Source organism: Microtus ochrogaster, unplaced genomic scaffold (assembly GCF_000317375.1).
Source record: "Microtus ochrogaster isolate Prairie Vole_2 unplaced genomic scaffold, MicOch1.0 UNK1, whole genome shotgun sequence".
NCBI classification, from domain to species: Eukaryota; Metazoa; Chordata; class Mammalia; order Rodentia; family Cricetidae; genus Microtus; species Microtus ochrogaster.
Window position 1 is genome coordinate 6,042,600 of NW_004949099.1, and position 18,698 is coordinate 6,061,297.

The window sequence follows — 18,698 nt, forward strand, 5'->3', positions numbered from 1 at the left end:
AGAATATGCCGAACAGCTCGCTTTATACAGTTGCTGAGGCTGGGACCTCTTGGCTCCCAGGACCCCAAGGAGGAGGTTACTACATGCTACCCCAACAGGAACACAGACACTCTGAGGCAGTGTGGGCAAGGGAGAACTCGGACCTTAGCTCTGAGGATCCAGGAGGACTCACGGGGTTGAGAGGTGACCGGATGTCATACACCAGTATTGAGCTTAGAGGTAGACAGAGTAAGGAGCTGGGCACGAGGTTGCTGAGGGTCCCCTGCCTAGTGGTCCCAGGTGTTTGGTTGAGCCTCAGGTCACAGTCCCCCTTGCTCCCTCTTTGCTGGTGTTGTGCAGTGATCTGCTTAATACACGGTGTGCATAGAAAACACCCACAGCGCCCGAGTGCCTCTTAGACGACCCATGTCCCGGATCCCACCCCAGGCCTCAGTCAGATGGCACAATGCCATGATGCCCACTGTCCCTGTGCACTCTCTGATGGTCAGCCTCAGCAGCACCCTCTGCCCTGGGATGCTGGTGAAGATGCTAATGGGACACCCAGCCTTGGGGGAGCTGGAGAACACCATTTCCTCCCTTGACAACCTTTAAACTAAGCTTGGCATGCCCATCCAACCAACTTGTTTGTGATGTGTCTCTCAGTCCAGCAATGGTTCTGTGGGGCAGGACAGCTGGGGCAGCTCCAGAGCTGTGTGTGAGCCGAGCTCCACTGGGTTGGGGTATGCAGGTGTTATAGGAGTGAGGGCTGGGGAGCTGTCCTCATAAGAGTATGGGTCATGGTTACAGGAGTTCCTAGTTACAGTTTCTATTGCTATGTAACAGCACTGACCAAAAGCGACTTGGAGAGGAAAGCATTTAGTTCAGCTTATAGTTTGCTGTTCACCATCCAGGGAAGTCAGGGCAGGAACAACTCAAGGTGGAAACCTGGAGGCGGGGCTAATGCAGAGGACATGGAGGATGCTGCTTACTGGCTTGTTCCCCATGGCTTGCCCAGCCTGCTGTTTTTATACAACCTGGGACCAGCAACCCAGGGATGGCAACACCCACAGTGGGCTGGGCCCTCCCACACTACTCATTAAACAAACAAACAGATGTACTGAGGCTTACCCACAGGTCAATTTGATAGGAATTTTTTTCTCAGTTGAAGCTCCCTCTTCCCAAATGACTCTAGCTTGCATCAAGTTGACATAGAACAATTAGCCAGCATTCATGCAAAGGTGAACACGTGCCCACAAGAGGCAGGAGATGGCACGAGAAAGTCTTGCCATCCAGACACCATCCTGGCTTTTGATTAACCTTTGATTAAGGTCATGATTAACCTTCTAGAGCCAAAGTGAGATGTAGGGACAAGACAGATGTGAGCTGGCTCCTCCTGCTGCCAGCATGGGAACTTGCAAGTTAGTCACAGATACTGCCACTCTGGATTCGAGAAGGTGGCACACTGGAAGGGGCATTTAGAAGCTCTTGTTTCATAAGCATGCTAAGAACATTTAACATGAAGCCTACTCTCTGAGTGTCTGTCTGTGATAGAGGAGTACAGAAAATATGGTCCACACACACTGTTGCAAGGAGAGAATCCCTTTTTTGTCCCAGCTGCCCGGCTAGCTTACACCGAAATAACCACACAGAAACTCTATTTATTAAAACACTGCTTGGCCCATTAGCTCTAGTTTCTTATTGGCTAATTCTTACATCTTAATTTAACCCATTTATATTAATCTGTGTATTGCCACGTGTGTGGCTTACCGGCAAGATTCTAACCAGCGTCCATCTCAGGCAGAAGATCCATGGCTTTTCTTTGACTCTGCCCTTCTTCCCAGCATTCAGTTCTGTCTTCTCCGCCTACCTAAGTTCTGCCCTATCAGGCCCAAAGCAGTTTCTTTTCTTCATAACCAATGAAAGCAACACATGAACAGAAAAACCTCCTATACCAACACACATGTACACAAAGGAATATGGAGCCAGCATGATTGATCAGCAAGTAAGGGCACTTTCTGCTAAGTCTGACAGCCTGAGTTTGATTCCTGGGACCCAGATGGTGGTAAGAGAAAATTGTCTCCCACAAGCTGTTTCCTGACCTACACACTCACACACACGTGCATGCTCACGCACACAGACGTGCACACGTGCACATGCACAGCACATGCACATGTACACATTGGTTAACAGTGGAGTAGTATTCAGCCTTTAAGGAGATCCTGCCATTTCTAGGAATGGATGATGTTAGAGGCCGCTTGGCTAAGTGAAGAAGTCAGGCACAGAAGGGCCATTCTGCAGGATTCCACTATTCATGGCATCTTGTCTAACTTGCACAAGGGGCAAGTAGAAGGTGCTTTTCCAAGGACTGGGTGGAGAGAGGTGGGCAGCCGCTGCTGGGTGGGTGTAGGTGTCACTGACACGGGAGAGTCTTGTGTCTCCCAAGAAGGAACTGAAGCCGAAGCAGAGCTCACTTCAGGGGCCTTAACAGCTCAGAGGTGACATCAGGAGTAAAGAGAGGTCTTCACTACCATAGGACAGAGTTCCAAGACAGCACTTTGCCACTGCAGGTCTGTCACAAACAATAGCCAGACCCGGAGCTCCCTCCCAGACTTTTCAGGCCGCTTCCTCCCTCTCCACTGGGTCACAGGAAACTGTGTGTCTCTGCTGTCCCTTCTCCTTCATTGTCCCGCAAGCACTTGTTCCTCTTTGACATCCCCATCCCTCTCCATGTGACACAGGAACAACAGGTGACCATGGGGACAATCAGCAAGTCATTCCCCTAGTGTGTCTGCTGGATCCAAGTCTCAGGGAGCACCGTGCTGTCCCAAAGCAGGAGCGCTAGGGAACTTGGGGACAAGAACTCCTGGAATCGTCTGGCTGCCTGAGCACTGCCCCTTGTCAGGCATGACATGGGAACATTTCCGAAGCTCAACGGCAGGCCCACTACTTGCCGAAGACCTGTGAAATTTCCACAGACATGTGCCCTTCCTGCGCTGGGTGTGGTCGTGTGCCTGAACAGGTTGTCATGAGGAAGTTCAGGGCAGGTCCCCTCTTTGTTACTCCACCCCACCTGGGTCTTAACATCTTGGGGTCCTTGGGAGGTTGAGGGGAAGCTTGTGTTGTTTCTGGACATACCTGGACCATCCTAAGAGACAGGCCCCAGCTGGGACTCCCTGGCCTGTGTCACAACGTAATTCCAAACAGGCTCACCACCTGAAGCTCTGTGTTCTCTAGGAGGACGTGTCCATTTGTGTCTTATGCCATTCCTGTGGGACAGCCTTCCTCTTCATAATAGAAGCCCCAAGGAATCTTGTCACAAGCCATTTCTCATCTGTGTTTACATCAGAGTGCAAACCTGAGGACATTTTAAACATGGACATTTGCCTAGCATGCTTGAGGGCCTAGATCTGATTCCTAGTACCATTTAACCTAGACGTCCCGTCGCACACCTGTAATCCCAACACTGGGAGGTGAAGGCAGGGAGATCAGAAGTTCCATGTCACCCTCAGCTACATAATGAGTTTGAGGCAAGCCTAAGCTACATCAGACCATTTCAAAAGAAAAAAAGCATCTTGTAATTCACGTATAAATAGCAAAGTTCATGATCTACTGACATAAAAGGCCACTCTGTCTATTCTGAGTCAAGCGAACAGAAACCAGTGTGGAAAGGAGTGCCCAGTTACATCTGTCTGAGGTAAAGGTGGCTAGGTTCACCTGGCTCCCCTGCTCTTGCTCACTGCTGTCATAGTCCTGACTAGCTTCAGGGAGGAGCTTCCAGACTCCCACAGATGCTGGTTAGGAAAAGAAGGACCCAGGGGCTCTTAGTGCTCCCTACTCTGACAGCTGGGGAAACCAAGACACGGAGACAGAGCCAGCAGTCTGGACTCTTCCCAGGACCTGCTGTTTAATGAGACTCCCTAGTGGAGGACTGGCCTGAGGAGCTGAGCCTGATAATAACTGATTTGTCTGGAGAGTGGGGAGAAGGGGCAGGACTGATTGGCACTAGGACAGCTCCAGGTAGGGGCAGGCAGCTGTCTGGTGTCAACACTCCCTATCTGGCTCTGGGCAATACCATGTGCAGGCCTTCATGCCCCAATCCGATGCTCCTGGGAGGAGCCCTGTTCCCAGAAGCATGTCCCTGGACACTGCCTTCAGACTCTAAGTTCACTTCCTGGTTAAATAAACATGTGTGTTAAATGGCCCAGTTGGTCCCCACCCAGAAGCAGCTTCGGAGGAGAACCTGGGGCACCAAGCCTGGCAGGCCTCCCCAGTGAAGGCGCATCCATCATCTTGGAGTGATGAAGCAGAGTGGCCTGTGTGTCCCACCCCGAATCTGCCTGTCTGGCAGGAGGGACGTGCAGAGCCGTCCGTGCCAGATCCCTCCCAGAAGTCTGTCCCCGATGCAGAGATCCTAACAATAGTGATGACGACAACTTCAAAAGTCCGGGAAGAGTGAAACCTCTCCCATCCATCACCGTGTCCCTGCAGTGGGGGGTAGACACCTTGTTTTCCATGTGAGGCAACCAAGGCATGTTAACACTGGCCCATGGCCACATGGCTGCCCACAGAAAAGAACCAGGCACTAGCCTGTTCACAGCTCTGTGGCAGCTAGGAGCCAAGTCTAAGGACACCAGCCTGCAATGCCAGACCCAGTCAGGTGCCAAACAGGAATACTCGGCACATAGACTGAGCACAGACATGCAGAGTTCACTGAGTGCAGATGGTCTCCCACTTACAGAACAGTGGACTGACCTGGAGTATTTTGATATTACAGTGGGCTTATTGGGCAACAAAAGCACTTATTTTGTTTAGTTTTATTTAGAGACGGGGTCTAACTATGTTTCCCAGGCCAGCCCTAAACTCCTGGGTTCAAGTGATCCTCCTCCTCCCACTAGGACTATAGGTACCTGCTACCACGTCTGACTTAAATATGTCCTGACTTAACTGTTTCCTGGACTTAAGGCAGGCTTATTAGATACAACCTGGATGTCAGGAGAACATGTGTGCTTAGCCATGCTGGCTCTTTGCCAGGGCTTGGACACTGGAGCTGGACCTAGGATAGAATCTTAGCTATGCAAAGGGTAGGATTCATCGGTGCCTCCGTTTCCACATCTGCAAAAAAGAGTTGATTGAAGTAGCTGTACTCAGGGAGCTAATGAGTGCACATAGGTCAGGGCTGTGCTTGGCAGTTCCTGAGTGTCCCTACCTGGGAGCGCGGATGCCATAGTAGATATTATTGTTCCTGTTGACAGTTGAGACTCAAAGAGGAGAAATAATGCCCACAGGCACAAAGACAGGAAAAGGCAGGGCCCAGGATTTGAACCCAGGCCTTCTAACACCAGAGCAGTGACTCTCAACATTGTATGACAGATGAATTACTGACATGTGGGAGACTGAAACAAGTTTGACTCTCTGTCCTCATTTTATAAGAGACAGACACCTTTAAGTCTCTTGCCTGCAAAATACCACTGCCTGTGGATGCTTTGCTGTGTGTCCCCCGGGCTGTGGAGGCCTGCCCTGGCTAGATGCATCTTGCCTTGTGAGGGTTTCCCACCTGTGAATTCGGTTAGAGCCTCTGCCTTGTGAGTCTGACATCAGCCCTGTGGAGGCAGGTGGGATATGAGTCTGTTTGGTTCCCATAGGAGGGAAGTGGTGAACAAGGAGCAGAGGCTTCCCCAGGTCTCTTGGCTCTCTCTCCTGTCTTCACACTCCAGCTGGAGGCTACAGTGTGCCACAGAAAGGAGACTGACCTAGGCCAGCCTCTGCCCTGACAGAATGGCCACCGTGACTTAAACTTCCAGGAAGTCATCAGGGCCCGGCTGTGGGGGAAAGGCTGTGTTTATGTTGTCTATGTTAATCTGTGCCAGACACTGTATCTGATTTTATCAGCATGGGACGTCTGCCTGGCAGTGTCTGAAGATATTTTGAGTGCCACTTGGGATTGGGGTGTTGGTGTCTTCCTGCAGACAGAAGCCATGCCCGCTGTTGATTTTCCTAAGACACACAGGAAAGCGCCTATGGCAAAAACCAATGCTGTGGCTGAAGATCAGAGAATGACTTCTGGCATTCTCTAGGCTAGGAGCTGTGACGGTTAATTCTGTGGACCTGGTAGGACCTAGAGTCACCTAGAGACAAACTTCTGGGCTTGTCTGTGAGGGGGTTTCTAGGTTGGGTTAACTGAGTTGGGAAGATCCACCCTAGCTATCAGAGCCCTTATCCTCTGGGCTGGAGTCCTGGACTGAATGAAAAGGAGACAGTGAGCTGAAGTCCAGCACTCCTCTCTCTCTGCTCCTTGGGCCCTGTAACAATGTGGCCAGCTGCCATGTTTCCCCCACCTTGTGATGGGCTGACTCCCTGAACTGTGAGCCAGAATACACTGTTTCTTCTTAAGATGCTTTAGTCAGGCCTTTTGTGACAGCAACGAGAAAAGTAAACAGGACATGTGCTTGTAGATGCTTCACCCTGAAAGAGTCAAAAATGGGGAGAGAAGATGTAGGCAAAGACTCTGGAAGAAGATGGGAACGTGTGTCCAGAGACCCCTTAGTATACATACAGCAGGTCGTCAGGCCAGTGAGACGCTGAGATGGATGCCAAGGTCACCATAATAGGGACATTTATTGAGCGCTGTGTCAGGCACCACACAGGGCATCTGTTTGGCAGCCTTCTGGGGTAGATACTCTTCATACCCATGTGTATAGAGGAGGAAGCCAAGGTTCAGAGAGGAAGCTCACTTGCTGCAGGTCACACTGTTTGTGACAAACACACAGACCCACCTCTTACAGCCTGGTCATTTTCAGAGCTGTCCTCTCAACTACCTACCCTGATTTTCACTGTTTTCCCCACACAGGTTGAGGGACAGTCCAGAGCCCTTGTCATCGCTCAGGAGCTGCTGTCTTCAGAGAAAGCGTAAGTGCTCCAGCAGCTGCCCAGGGCTGGCCCACAAAGCCCTGTCCCTCCCGGCTTGTCCAGAATGGAGTTAACACAACACCATCCTTCTCTCCTTCCACAGATATGTGCAGATGCTGCAGCACTTAAGCCTGGTGAGTTCGTCATTCTGATCATCTCTAACTAACTGCCTTTTACAGAGCTGGACTCCGAGAGGCAGAAATCAGGGTGCACACAGGGGTGGCTTGGTGGCTGAGGCTCTGGGCCAGGCTTTTCAGATAAGCCTAGTATACTGATGGATGTACTAGGCAGAAGGACTCTGTGCCTGGGTGGGGTGGGAACTTTGGCAGGGGGCACTGAGAGGGAGTCTGGATATCAGTGAGGATCCCCAAAGCAGTCTGTGTTTGTTTGTGTGGTGCCGGGGATAGAACCTAGGGTTTGCAGCATGCCAGGTGAGTGTTCCACCGCTGAGCCATGCCTAAACTCTGTGCCAGTGCCTTATATTTGGGTCCTTGTATGAACTACGTTGTATCTGCACCATGACAGTTGCTCAGGGAATCAAGGGGCTTTCTCAGTCACCTAGGGGTGTCCTCTTCCCTAGGAGATCTCCGGCAACAAATGCAGGAAGAAATCATTGAGGGTGCAGGGGCATGGCCACAATTATGGGGAATCTGGAGAATCTGGGCAGGCTTTCCTGAGGAGGTGGTTTTGATTCAGGCTGAGTCACAGGGAGGGTTGCTAGCAGCAAGGATGAGGGGGCTGGATGTTTAGGCCTGTGGCAGCTCTCCCAAGTGTCTAAGGATTTCCAGCCCCGCAGCAGTTCAGCCGTGATCATCAATTCCTTGGCTATTTTATTCAGCTCATAGAATGTTAGAGCCACCAGTGGTCACTGGTGGGCATTTGGCAGGTAGTGACGTGTAGGCTTGGAGGAAATGACTGGGTCAAGGTCACGTAGTGATGGAGCCAAGGCAGACATGGATTTCCTATCGTCCTCCACTATCCTTATGCATGATCCACTCCTCAGAGCAGAAGACCAGAGGACCACCTCCCAGGGTCCTACAGGAAGCCAGGCCTCGGGGTGAGCCAGTTAGATAGAGATCATGCTGCTGCGGTGTCCCCACATGAGCAGGAAGCAGCTGGCTCTCTGGGTGGAGGTCAGAAGAGTCCTCTGGTTCAGCATGGGCAGCTGTTTGGGGTTCCAGTTCTGTGTGCGTGAAGTTCCCAGGACTGAAGTACCCAGCCCTCTCCACCTTTGCTTCTGAAAGGGTGACCCAGCATGGCAGAGAAGACTGGGACCCCTGAATTCTGCTCCCTCGCCAGCTCCTGCCTGATGGCCTCACATGGGCTTGGCGCTCTTGTTTTATGAGGCACCAGTGTGAGTTTGCATCACTTCCTGCCAGGTGGAGAGAGGCTAAAGCTGCTGGCAAGCCACAGTGCCATCCTGGGCAGGGCAGAGCCAGGAAATCAGCTCAGAAGCTGCTTTCTGGAACTGCGCTGCTGAGCAGTTATCACATCAGAGCTGCGTAGACAGAAGGGGCAGAGACCCCACCGCATGGCTCCAAGCCGGAGATGCTGGTCTTGAAGTAGACCACAGACTTCAGGATGCAGCACCCAAGCCAACCCAGAGGTTCATCGCACTCATTAGGATTGGCAGGTTCTCCCTCAGATCTCTCTACTCCCCCAAGGCCACCGTGCTGTGGGGAGGGGAGCGGGCTTCTGTTTTTCAGACTCGGGATTTAACATCATGCTTGCCAAATGGTCAGTAGAGCTAATGGGTCAATCAAGCTATTCGGGTTGATTCCTGCCCCTTGGGGGCCTGGTTCTGGAAGTCTGTTGGCTGGGAATTGTTTTTGTGTTTTTGAATGTTGGTGAAGGAAGACAGAGAAGAACGTGAGAGAGCCTTTAAAGACCAGTGTGTTCCACAAAGCCTAGAACATTGATTTGCTGGGCCCTGACAAAGGTGCCCCCTTCTATCCTTCCAGAAGCCCACCATCAAAGCTTCTACCCTCCTGCATGTCCCCTCCTATCCAGTTAGATGGCTTTGATCACTCACCTCCCTCTCATCTCCACAGCACCAAATACCATACCCTCATAGCCATCCACCACCGTTATCTATCAACCATCTAACCGCTGGCTTGCTACTCCAGACCTTTACCTCTGTGCCATCTACTCGTCACTCCATCCTTTCTTTCATCCGTCTGTAAATCCGCACACACCCTTCCCTCCTTTCCCTATCCACCCACCTATCCACACACTCACCTCTTGCTTTATCTATTTATCTATGCATTCAACCACCCTTTTCTCTTCCCCTCCATTGATCAATACATCTTTCAATAATTCACTTATTCTTCCTAATTCCCCCATTCTCATTCTCTCCCCAACCCCCAATTAACCCTGAAATATCATAGGCTACTTGGTTGTCATTATTACTGAAATAGGCCTTGGAGCCCCAAAGATGAAAAAGGCCCAAAATTTGCTCTTAAGTAGTTTTTGTGTGTGTGTGTGTGAGAGAGAGACCTACATGCGTGTATGTATGTTTGCATGTGTGCAGGCGCACATGTATGCATGTATGTGTATGTAAATACATGTGTATAGGTCTAAAGTTGAGTCATTTTCCATCTTTTATTGCTTGAGAGAGGTTCTCTCACTGAACCCAATGCTCACCAATTCTGGCTAGACTTGCTAGCTGATTTTCCCTGGGATCCCTTGTCTTCTGCTTCTCAAGTGCTGGGATTGCAGGTGATCATGTCAGCTGTTTGGCTTTAACGTGGGATCCAGGCTGTGCTGGGAGCCCATTACCCATGAGCCATTTCCCCAGACTGACAAGTCTCGTTTTTGTGAAAATAGAGGATGGGGATGGTGAGAATGCATACTTATATCACTCAGCTTACATAGAATTTGCACAGCTGTATTTTTGTGCAGAATCACAGGGGCATGATGGGAACCCAGGATGGCTTATAGGAGAGGTGTCATGGAGGTGGACTTGGGTGCAGAAGGTGGGGTGGCTGGCATGAGCAGGTGCATGGAGCTTGAAGATGTGTGGTTGAACGATGTATCAGCTGTGTGGTTAAATGTGGCTACTTCACAGAGTCCAAACCAAGGGTCTGAGAAAGGACCCAGAACCAAGATGAGCAGGCTGCAAAGCCCTCACAATACCCCTGAGGGTTTGTGCTTTTCCTTGTATGTGGTGAGTTGATGTTTCAAACAACACTGGTCTCTGATCACCTTTGGTTTTGTTTCCTCATTTAAAACAAGAAAACAAATTTCTCCTATTAGAAGCTCATAACTCCTCCCAGGGGTCCCTCCTCGGAACAGAGGTTCTCCAGACTGCCAATGGGGAGTGAATGGGGAGTGGCTTCTGTCAGGTCCCCAGGGAGAAGTCTGGGACCCAGAAGAACTGGTGTCTGGCCCATTCACCCCTTGGCACACCTTCTATAGTTCCTTTGCGCCACAGCTTTCCTCTCTGCCCTCTGGATGCGATGCTCTTAAAGTGTGTGGGGTCTCGTGCAGCCGCTGTCTGCTTTTCCATTGGCTCACAGCTTCCACATTCTGGTTGCCAGTGTCTTCTTATCATTTGAGTCTCAGCCCAGGGGTCACCAGGGGACAAGCATGTTCAGGACTCAGTGATGTGGGGTAGCCTGCCACTGTGCTCATGGACCCTCAGTGACGTCCCGATGCCATCTCATTCACAGACCCTCCGTGAGGGCCCCATGGCATCTCTCCCACCCTCAGTGAAACCCTTGTGTCATTTTGCTTTCCAGAGATTTTTCTCAAGGGTTGGTGGGCAACTCATCTCTGCTTGGCAACATCTGGGCCCTGACCCAGAAGATTCAAAGACCAGTAGTACCTTGATGGCCAGGGACTGCAAACTCCTGGAGGTGTCTTCTCTCACACATCTGGTGGGAGATGGAACACTCTCTGGGGCCTCATCTGAGCCTGTGGCCAGCAAATTTACCTATGGCCTCTCCCTGTGGTCTCCAAATAGGCTAGTCTAGGCTTCCTCCCAGCCAGTGGCTGGGTGCCAAGAGCGATTGTCCCAAGAGAAAGCTGGGAGGAAGTGCGTGCCATTTTTATGACCCAGGCTTGGAAGTCACGTAGCGCCACTTCCACCATTCTCCACGAGTGGAGACAGTTCGAGAGGTCCACCCAAGTTCAAGGGCGAGGAATATAATCTCTACCATTCAATAGGAGGATTATCAAGCACACATTTCGTAAATATCCTGTAGGAGATACTGTTGTGGTCATTTTTTTTTTTTTTGGAAAACATAACTCACCATAAACACCTTCTAAAAATGACTTTGTGTCTCCTAGGAATGTGTTTGACTTCTGGCAACAAAACTTCAACTATGGCGTCTTAAATAACGTAGGGTTGTCCTCATGTGGAGCAAATCCAGAAGGCAATGTTGGGGACTCCTCTACATCTCAGAAACTGCATGCATTTCAAGGGTTCCTCATGAACTTGGGTAGCTGCTATGGCCCTAAGCTTCATATCCATCTCTCAGGCAGAAAAAAACAAAAACAAAAAAGCGAGGGGAAGAAGCTGCCCAGCTAGAGCTGGTTCCCTTGAAGATACCTAGGGTTCCACTGGGCAGCTTCTTCCCCTCGCTTGCCATGGCTAGCTTCAGGGGAAGCCAGGACAGAAGGAGTCAGGGGCCAAAGCCAAGTTGACTCCATGGCTGTGCTTCTTTGTGTTTATTCTGGATCTCAGTGGGGTGGGAGTAGCAGGTACCCCAGAAAAGCTCTTCCTGTCCCCAGTCAGCTGCTCTGCATGCCTGGAAACTGAGGGTAGGCGAGAAGGGGCTCCTGCAGGGCAAGGCTTGGGCAGCTTCTGCACCCCTCATCATTTGACAGCAGCCCGTATCAGCAGCATACAGGATGAACCCCCTAGAGCTATCAGGTCACAGGTGCCGACCCTGGTGTAGACCTAGGAAGTGGGTGTGGTGTGTTAAAGAAAATAGCAGGTTTCAGGCTGGGGTGATGGGTGAGTGGCTAAGAGTGCTCGTTGCTGTTGTAGAGGACCCTGGGTTCACATCTCAGCACCCACATGGGCGTTCATAACTGTCTGTAACTTTAATTCCTGGGTATCCTGTGCCCTCTTCTGGCCTCCTTAGGCACTGCATGTACATGGTACACAGACTACAAACAATAAACACAATAAACAGAAATCTTTTTTTTTTTCTTTTCTTACAAAAGAAAGCATTTAATTGGGGACTGCTCATACTTTTAGCGGGTTAGTTCACGGTCATCCTGGTGTGAAACAGACATGCATGGCATTAGAGCAGTAGCTGAGAGCTTTACATCCTGATCTATAGGTAACAGGTGAAGAGAGAGAGAGACAGACAGACAGACAGACAGACAGACAGACAGACAGACAGACTGGCCTGGCGTGGGTCCAGAGGTACACCTCCAACGAGGACATACCTACTTAATCTTTCCAAAAAGTTCTACTAACCGGGAACCAAGAATTCAGATAAAAGAGACTATGAGAGCCATTCTGATTCCAACTACCACACAAAGTAGGTGACATTTAATTTAAGATACATATTATCTAAACTACAAACATTTTGCTTAAATATAAATATAATTATTGTGGTATTGCTCATAATCACAGTAAACAAAGTTTAAAGAGTATTATAGAACCCTTTGATGCGGCCTCACTAGTTACATATTGCATTCATAAAATGGAATATTATTTTGCCTTAAGAGGCAAAAAAGTGTGATTCAAAGGCCAATGGGGTGGCTGAACTGGTGCTCGCTGCACAATCCAGGTGCCCTGAGTTCGATGCTCAGAACCCGTGTAAAGGCAGAAGAAGAGAACCAGCCCCACAAAGCCATCCTCTGGCTTCCACGTGTGTGCCATGGCGTGTGTGTCCCCCATCATGCACACATGTATGCACACAAATTTTTAAAAAATGACTCAAGAAAATCAAAGATGTCTAAGATATATGGATAACCAGGAGAAACAAATCGTATGACATCACATAATAATCTTTGGACAAAGCTTGCTAAAAATCAATGATTTATTAATCTTGACCCGAATCTCTTTAAATATACAAATATTAGAGGAGTGACTGTCTGTTAAAAGGCAGCCAACCAACCTTCTCACACTCCTGGGGTGGGCACTCCTGGACATGCCCTAGGAATCTGGCAGTGTTCAAGACTCCTGGGCTCCCTGTTGCTGCCATCCTGAAGTGCTTGTTTGCTTGTGGGATGAGGACCCTGGGCTGTGTGGACTGAGGGTTGCTGCCTCAAACTTGCTTGCCCCATGCCATGAGGATCTACCACGTCAGATCTGACATGGAAGAGGAGGAAGGCAGGCTACAGTGAGCATCATGCTAACCTCCAAACAGAAATCTTCAAAGAAAAAGAGAGAAAGAGAAAAAAGAAAACAGCAAGATCATGAGAAGGCAGCAGAGATGAAATTTTGTTTCAGGAGAGTTAGAGGCTCGCAGTCACAGGCAGCCGTGATGAGGCCCTGAAGTGGAAGAACAATAGGAAAGACAGCCATTACAGAGTAGAATCAGGGACCTGAAGGAGGAGGGACAGATCCTTCGGGTCTTCAGTTCCCAGCATAGTAGGAGAATTGTCCCGTGATACCATGGGCAGCATCACTGAGTCTTGACGGGAGGGAGAACCTTCAACTCCATAGGACCAGGGAAGTGTCTGACTCTCGTAGGCTTGAGGTATGTGTGGTAGGAGGTAAAACCCTCAAAACCAGCCTATGGGCAAGATGTCACAGGCACTGATAAGTTTAGCTGTCACTCAGGGGCATTTTGGGTCTGGAAAGTGGGAAAGAGTAGACCTTGCATGCAGGGGTTGGGAAGAGAACGCAGCTCTGAGAACTGTAAGTTCACAGTAGCTCTCTGACTGCGGGGAGATGGGGGTAGCCTGACTTTGGGCACAATGGACATTACATGTCTGATCTATAATCTGACAGTGAGGAATTCTCAGCCTTACGGTAGCAGCTAGGGTATTGGAATTCCTCAGCTCTGGTCAGTGGCTGGTGTGATAGCCCCTGGCCCAGTATATCCAAGACCCTTCACCCTTAAGGTCACCACTACTGCTGTGGCTGCCACCACTACCACCACCATGACTGGTCACTCCCACTGCCCCTTCCAAATGATGGCCTGCTGGCACTCTTGCAGGCAGTGTGCGGCTCCAGGTCCTGCTGCCAATCTTGTGTTCCATCTCTTCTGCTGCCATTGATGCCCAAAGCCAAGGATACATCCAGAACATACATTTCTGGGGCCTAGCCTCACAGGCCACTCTTCTGTGGCTATAGGGACTACTGCTGGCTGGATACTGCCTCTCTGCCTCACAGGTAGGGCATCATAGGAAGGCATTTCGAGTGGCTCTCCGGTGGTCTGAGCATCTCGTTTCTATAGCCAGAGGGGTGTTTGCACCGATCGCAACATTGTATATGGTATTTAACACCAGTCACACAGCACTGTTCCTTTCATGCTGGTCACAGCAGTCTGTAAACCCAGGGAAGGTTCTCACTCTCCGGTATGGTGGGAAAGTGTTCATGGGGCTTGGAATTGGAAAAGTCCTTAGTAAACTTTAAGACACAAATTAAGACTGTTGTGGCTGTGGCTGAATGTTCAGAATCTCAACGTCTATAAACAAAACCACTCCATGGCTTCCTCACTGTGTCTGGGGTGCTTGGTGCTTGGTAGGCTGGCAGTTTGACTGACAGTCCTCTGCTCAAGGAGGCCAGGACACTGGGAAAGAGGCCACTGCCAATCAAATAGTCCATCTCCCAACATTGTTTGTTTTTAGGGAAATAAATATCAGTAGTGCTTAAAATACGAACTTGCTGCAAGAATTGGTTTAGTGTAGTTCTGACAACGCTCACTTCCTGCCCAACACTCCAAGGACAGGTGGGCTCCCCTTAGCTGTCTCATCCCCATGCTTAACAGAGAGCTTCTGAGCTGCAGGCTTTCCAGTTACTCCTTTCTCCCATTCTTCCCCACAGCCACAGCACTGAGCAGGGGACTTTCCAAGGGCAGGTGGCCAGACCTCCCGCTCCTGTACGGTCTCACACTTCATCATATTGTCCCTGGTACCTTCCTGGCTGACAACCCCCCACCCCGTGCATCTGTTGCCCGGTTACAGTGGGCTTTCATTTCACAGGCTTCAGGGTGCTTTCTAGCTGGAGCCTTTTTTTACATTACAGTATTGTTTGGCTTCCTCCTGTTTGTGGTTCCCCAGACTCCTGCTGCTGCTGGTTTCCTGGTTGCTGCAGTGGGCAGATGCATTCCCCTGTCATTGTAACACATCAAGACTTGTGTTACAGCCAAGCATAAGGTCACCATGGGCCAGCGGCTGCTCCACTCATTCTTGTTTCAGCTGTGTCCCCCGTACTCATCTCTTTTTCTGGCACTGTGTTACTTGAGCCCTCTGAGGTCAGTGCGTTTATGAGTTTCTCTCTCTTGCTGGGCATCAGTCCTCATGTCTGTCTCATGGAGAACGGACCGCGTGAGAGGACGCAGTGCCTAGAGGGAACCCCATGAACAAAAGGTGGGGTTTTACACACTGAAATATCCAGTTCAGATTTCCAGGCGTAGGGGAAGGAGTCTCTGACGAAAGCGTGTTCAGCAGCAGAAAAGGAAGGCTTGTGATTGCAGAGTGATGGGCGTGTGCACAGGCCCAAAGGCCAGCTAGGTTTGGCATGTTTGGGAACTGAGAGAAATTCAGCCAGGTGGAGGACGCTGTGAGCAGGAAAACCGAGGAAGCTGAGGCCAGCAGGGAAGGGGGAAGGTAGAGAGCCCCTCGGCCTCTGGGGCTTGATCTCAAGTGTGTGAAAGGCTGCTGGTGGCCCTAGAAAGAGCTGCTGTGGTATGTTGGGAAAGGCTGAGGATTGCGTTCCCTTGGTGACCAGCAATGGCGTGAGGAGCCAGATGGATACCAGGTAGTAGGTGGATGAGGCTCTGCCATGGCCCTGTGAGAAGAGCAGACACTGTATGAGGGGAAAGACTCCAGAAGAGAGCCCAAGCACAGGTGGATACCAGCCATGCCTGGAGAAGTGGGCATGGTCTCCTCATAGAAGACATGGGTGAGGCAGGGTTAGGGTTCGCTGGGCAGGATGGAGGATTCATCAAAGGAGATATGTGATCAGGATTTTTTGGGTCCTCCCAGTATGCCCCAAACTAGAGCACTGTCCCCTCTCCCCGGGGGTGGGAACTGCAATGAAGCACCCGTAGCCTCCTGGACAGGACTGACCTCTCAAGACAAGCTCGGGGTGTGCAGGACTCTGGGGTCAACACATTCATGAGTTTCCTTATCAGAATGTGGCACTGTCTGCCCCACCCATCCCCCATCCGTTCATTCAGCCAGCTCCTCCTCAGGCAGTCAGTATCCAAGGTGACAGGCATGGCAGGGTTAGTGACTGCTGTGTGCCACCTCTCCACACATTGTCTCATGTCATTGCACACTGTATATACTTAAGAGATAAATGAGTACAGGCCCAGACCTTCTCGGAGAAGGTGAGTGACTTTCCCTGGGTCACACAGCCAGGGTGAAGTCATGCCGGGGTTTTTTTACTTCAGAGCCCTGGGAGGGAAAGAGGGGTCACTGAGATCTGGAGGAATGATGTCTGGGGAGATGGGCCTTGCCCACCAGAAAGTAGGGACAAGCCTTACAGAGGGGGGCAACTCCTGGGGGATGGTATGGAGACATTGGACCACCTAGGAAGTCTCTTCATGTCATGTGTCAGGTCTCTCAAAGGGACTCAGTGCCCTGATGACTCAGGTAGGCGAGCATGGGGAAGGGAGTTAGGGAAGGATGCCCGGGTAGGTTGAGTGACAGTGGGAAATTCTGGGGACCAAAGGTTAACTCAGACAACCTCTTCAGCTGACTATGGTTCTCCCTTACTTCTCTTGCCTCCCTGACTGTGGACACCATCAGGACATTTTTGGGTTTTTTTTTTTTCTGTTTTTTTTTTGTTTGTTTGTTTGTTTTGTTTTTTGAGACAGGGTTTCTCTGTGGCTTTGGAGCCTGTCCTGGAACTAGCTCTGTAGACCAGGCTGGTCTCGAACTCACAGAGATCCGCCTGTCTCTGCCTCTCGAGTGCTGGGATTAAAGGCGTGCGCCACCATCGCCCGGCTCATCAGGACATTTTTGTTGTTGTTGTTTTGAGACAGGTTCTCACTGTGTTGCTCAAGCATCCTTGAGCTCAGGATCCTCCTACCTCTGCGTCCCAATGTGTGCTCCACTGCACCCTGCTGGGAAATACATTTTAACTGAGAGGAAGGAGAGTCCTATATTCTGGGTCTTGCTGGCTCCCCAAGCCATAATGAACTTTAGCTTCTTGAGGGCTTGGGAAGGGGCACACATTTTGGCTCAATCCATGATTGCTCTCCCTCTGGTTAGCAAGGATTGCAGCAGGGTTCACAAGGAGACCCATGGAGAAGGCCTGGGTCTGGGCAGGTGTTATTGCCTCCTGTGTGTTCATGTTGCTCTTCCTCCATGACCCTGATCTCTAAGGAAGTAGGTGATCCTTGGAGGGTTTGGAGGAGAGGCAGAAAAGTGGGGTATTCCAACTTGACCCCTATCCCCCCAGGGGACTCAGAATTGTTTGCTTTTAAAAATATTCTTGTAACTTGCCTGTAGTTAGTTAGTGAACTAATCTTAGCAAAAGAGCTCATGTCTGTGTGCAAGAAAGGCAGACACTACTTCCATCATCCGAGAAGATTCCTGTCCGTGCCAATGACAGAGGTCACCGGGGTGTGTGTATTAATGTTGCTGCCCATCTAGTTTGTAGTTCCTACAAATGTGCCTCTCTGGGCATTTCATTTCAATGGAATCTTAAGCTTTGGTCTTTGTGGTCAGCTTCCTCCCTCTAGCATCTGCTGTCAAGGTTCGCCCATCTGTGCCTGCACTGATCCCTCATTCCCTTGTGACTGAGTCCATTTGGATGTCACAGTCTGTTTGCGCCTTTCCCAGAGGATGGACATTGGGCTCTTGCTGGTTGTGTGCAATGCTAAGCTGCAGGAAGCATGTGTGTCTGCAGGTCCCTTGGCCGCACACCTAGTGCAACTGCTGGGTCTCACGGTGATGCTAAACATTTGAGATTACATGATTTTTCCTAGAGTCCCTTTCAATTCACCCTGGATAAAGAGGGCAACAACAGACCAAAGAACTGATTTCACCATCCAAGCCCTCGAGTCCTGCTTGATGAACCAATGAGTTTGTTGGAATTACTTACAGGAACATGGCTGACTCAAGGTCAGCTACATCACTAAAAATTCCTGCCCGAGCATGGGTGACTCTCGAAAGCTTGTACACTTGCAGACAGCGTTACCCTGAAGAGTCTCCTCTCCCTGCTCTCATTGACAGCCTTCATGTGACTCACAAACTCTTGGCTCATGTCCTGAGTCTCGTTTCTTGAGTTTGAAGAGTGCTGTGAACCTCCTGCAGGAGGGAGTGCCTCAGTGCAGGGGGTGCAGGCGCATACCCTCATCCCACTGGGCTCCGCATTCTCTACTCCCTGCAACACTGGTTACTGTGAGTCTGTGACAGCTAGCCCGGCAGGTGTGAGACACATCTCTGTGTTTGGCTTTGCACGTTTCCCTAAGGACATGTGGTGCCAAGTGTCTTTTCTTGTGGTTTCTTGCGGTATCTGTATGTGACTCTTTGGAGACCTGCCTTTTCAAGCCCTTTGCTCTGTGTTCTGCTGGGTGGTTAGTCCTTTTTCTTGTAACCCTGTAAATAAATCTATTATCAAACATACAATTTAAAAACAGCCGGGCGATGGTGGCGCACACCTTTAATCCCAGCACTTGGGAGGCAGAGGCAGGTGGATCTCTGTGAGTTCGAGACCAGCCTGGTCTACA

At 50.3% G+C, this 18,698-nt stretch overlaps 1 protein-coding gene across 1 annotated transcript in view; it reads left to right on the forward strand.

The window, feature by feature from the left end:
* The window catches only part of Fgd5 (FYVE, RhoGEF and PH domain containing 5), a 102,211-nt gene that overhangs the window by 49,821 nt on the left and 33,692 nt on the right, over positions 1-18,698 (forward strand). Inside the window, exons 4-5 of the mRNA XM_013352888.2 lie at positions 6,827-6,885; positions 6,989-7,019. Coding sequence (XP_013208342.1) covers positions 6,827-6,885; positions 6,989-7,019 — 90 coding nt within the window. The remainder of the gene's footprint in view (positions 1-6,826; positions 6,886-6,988; positions 7,020-18,698) is intronic.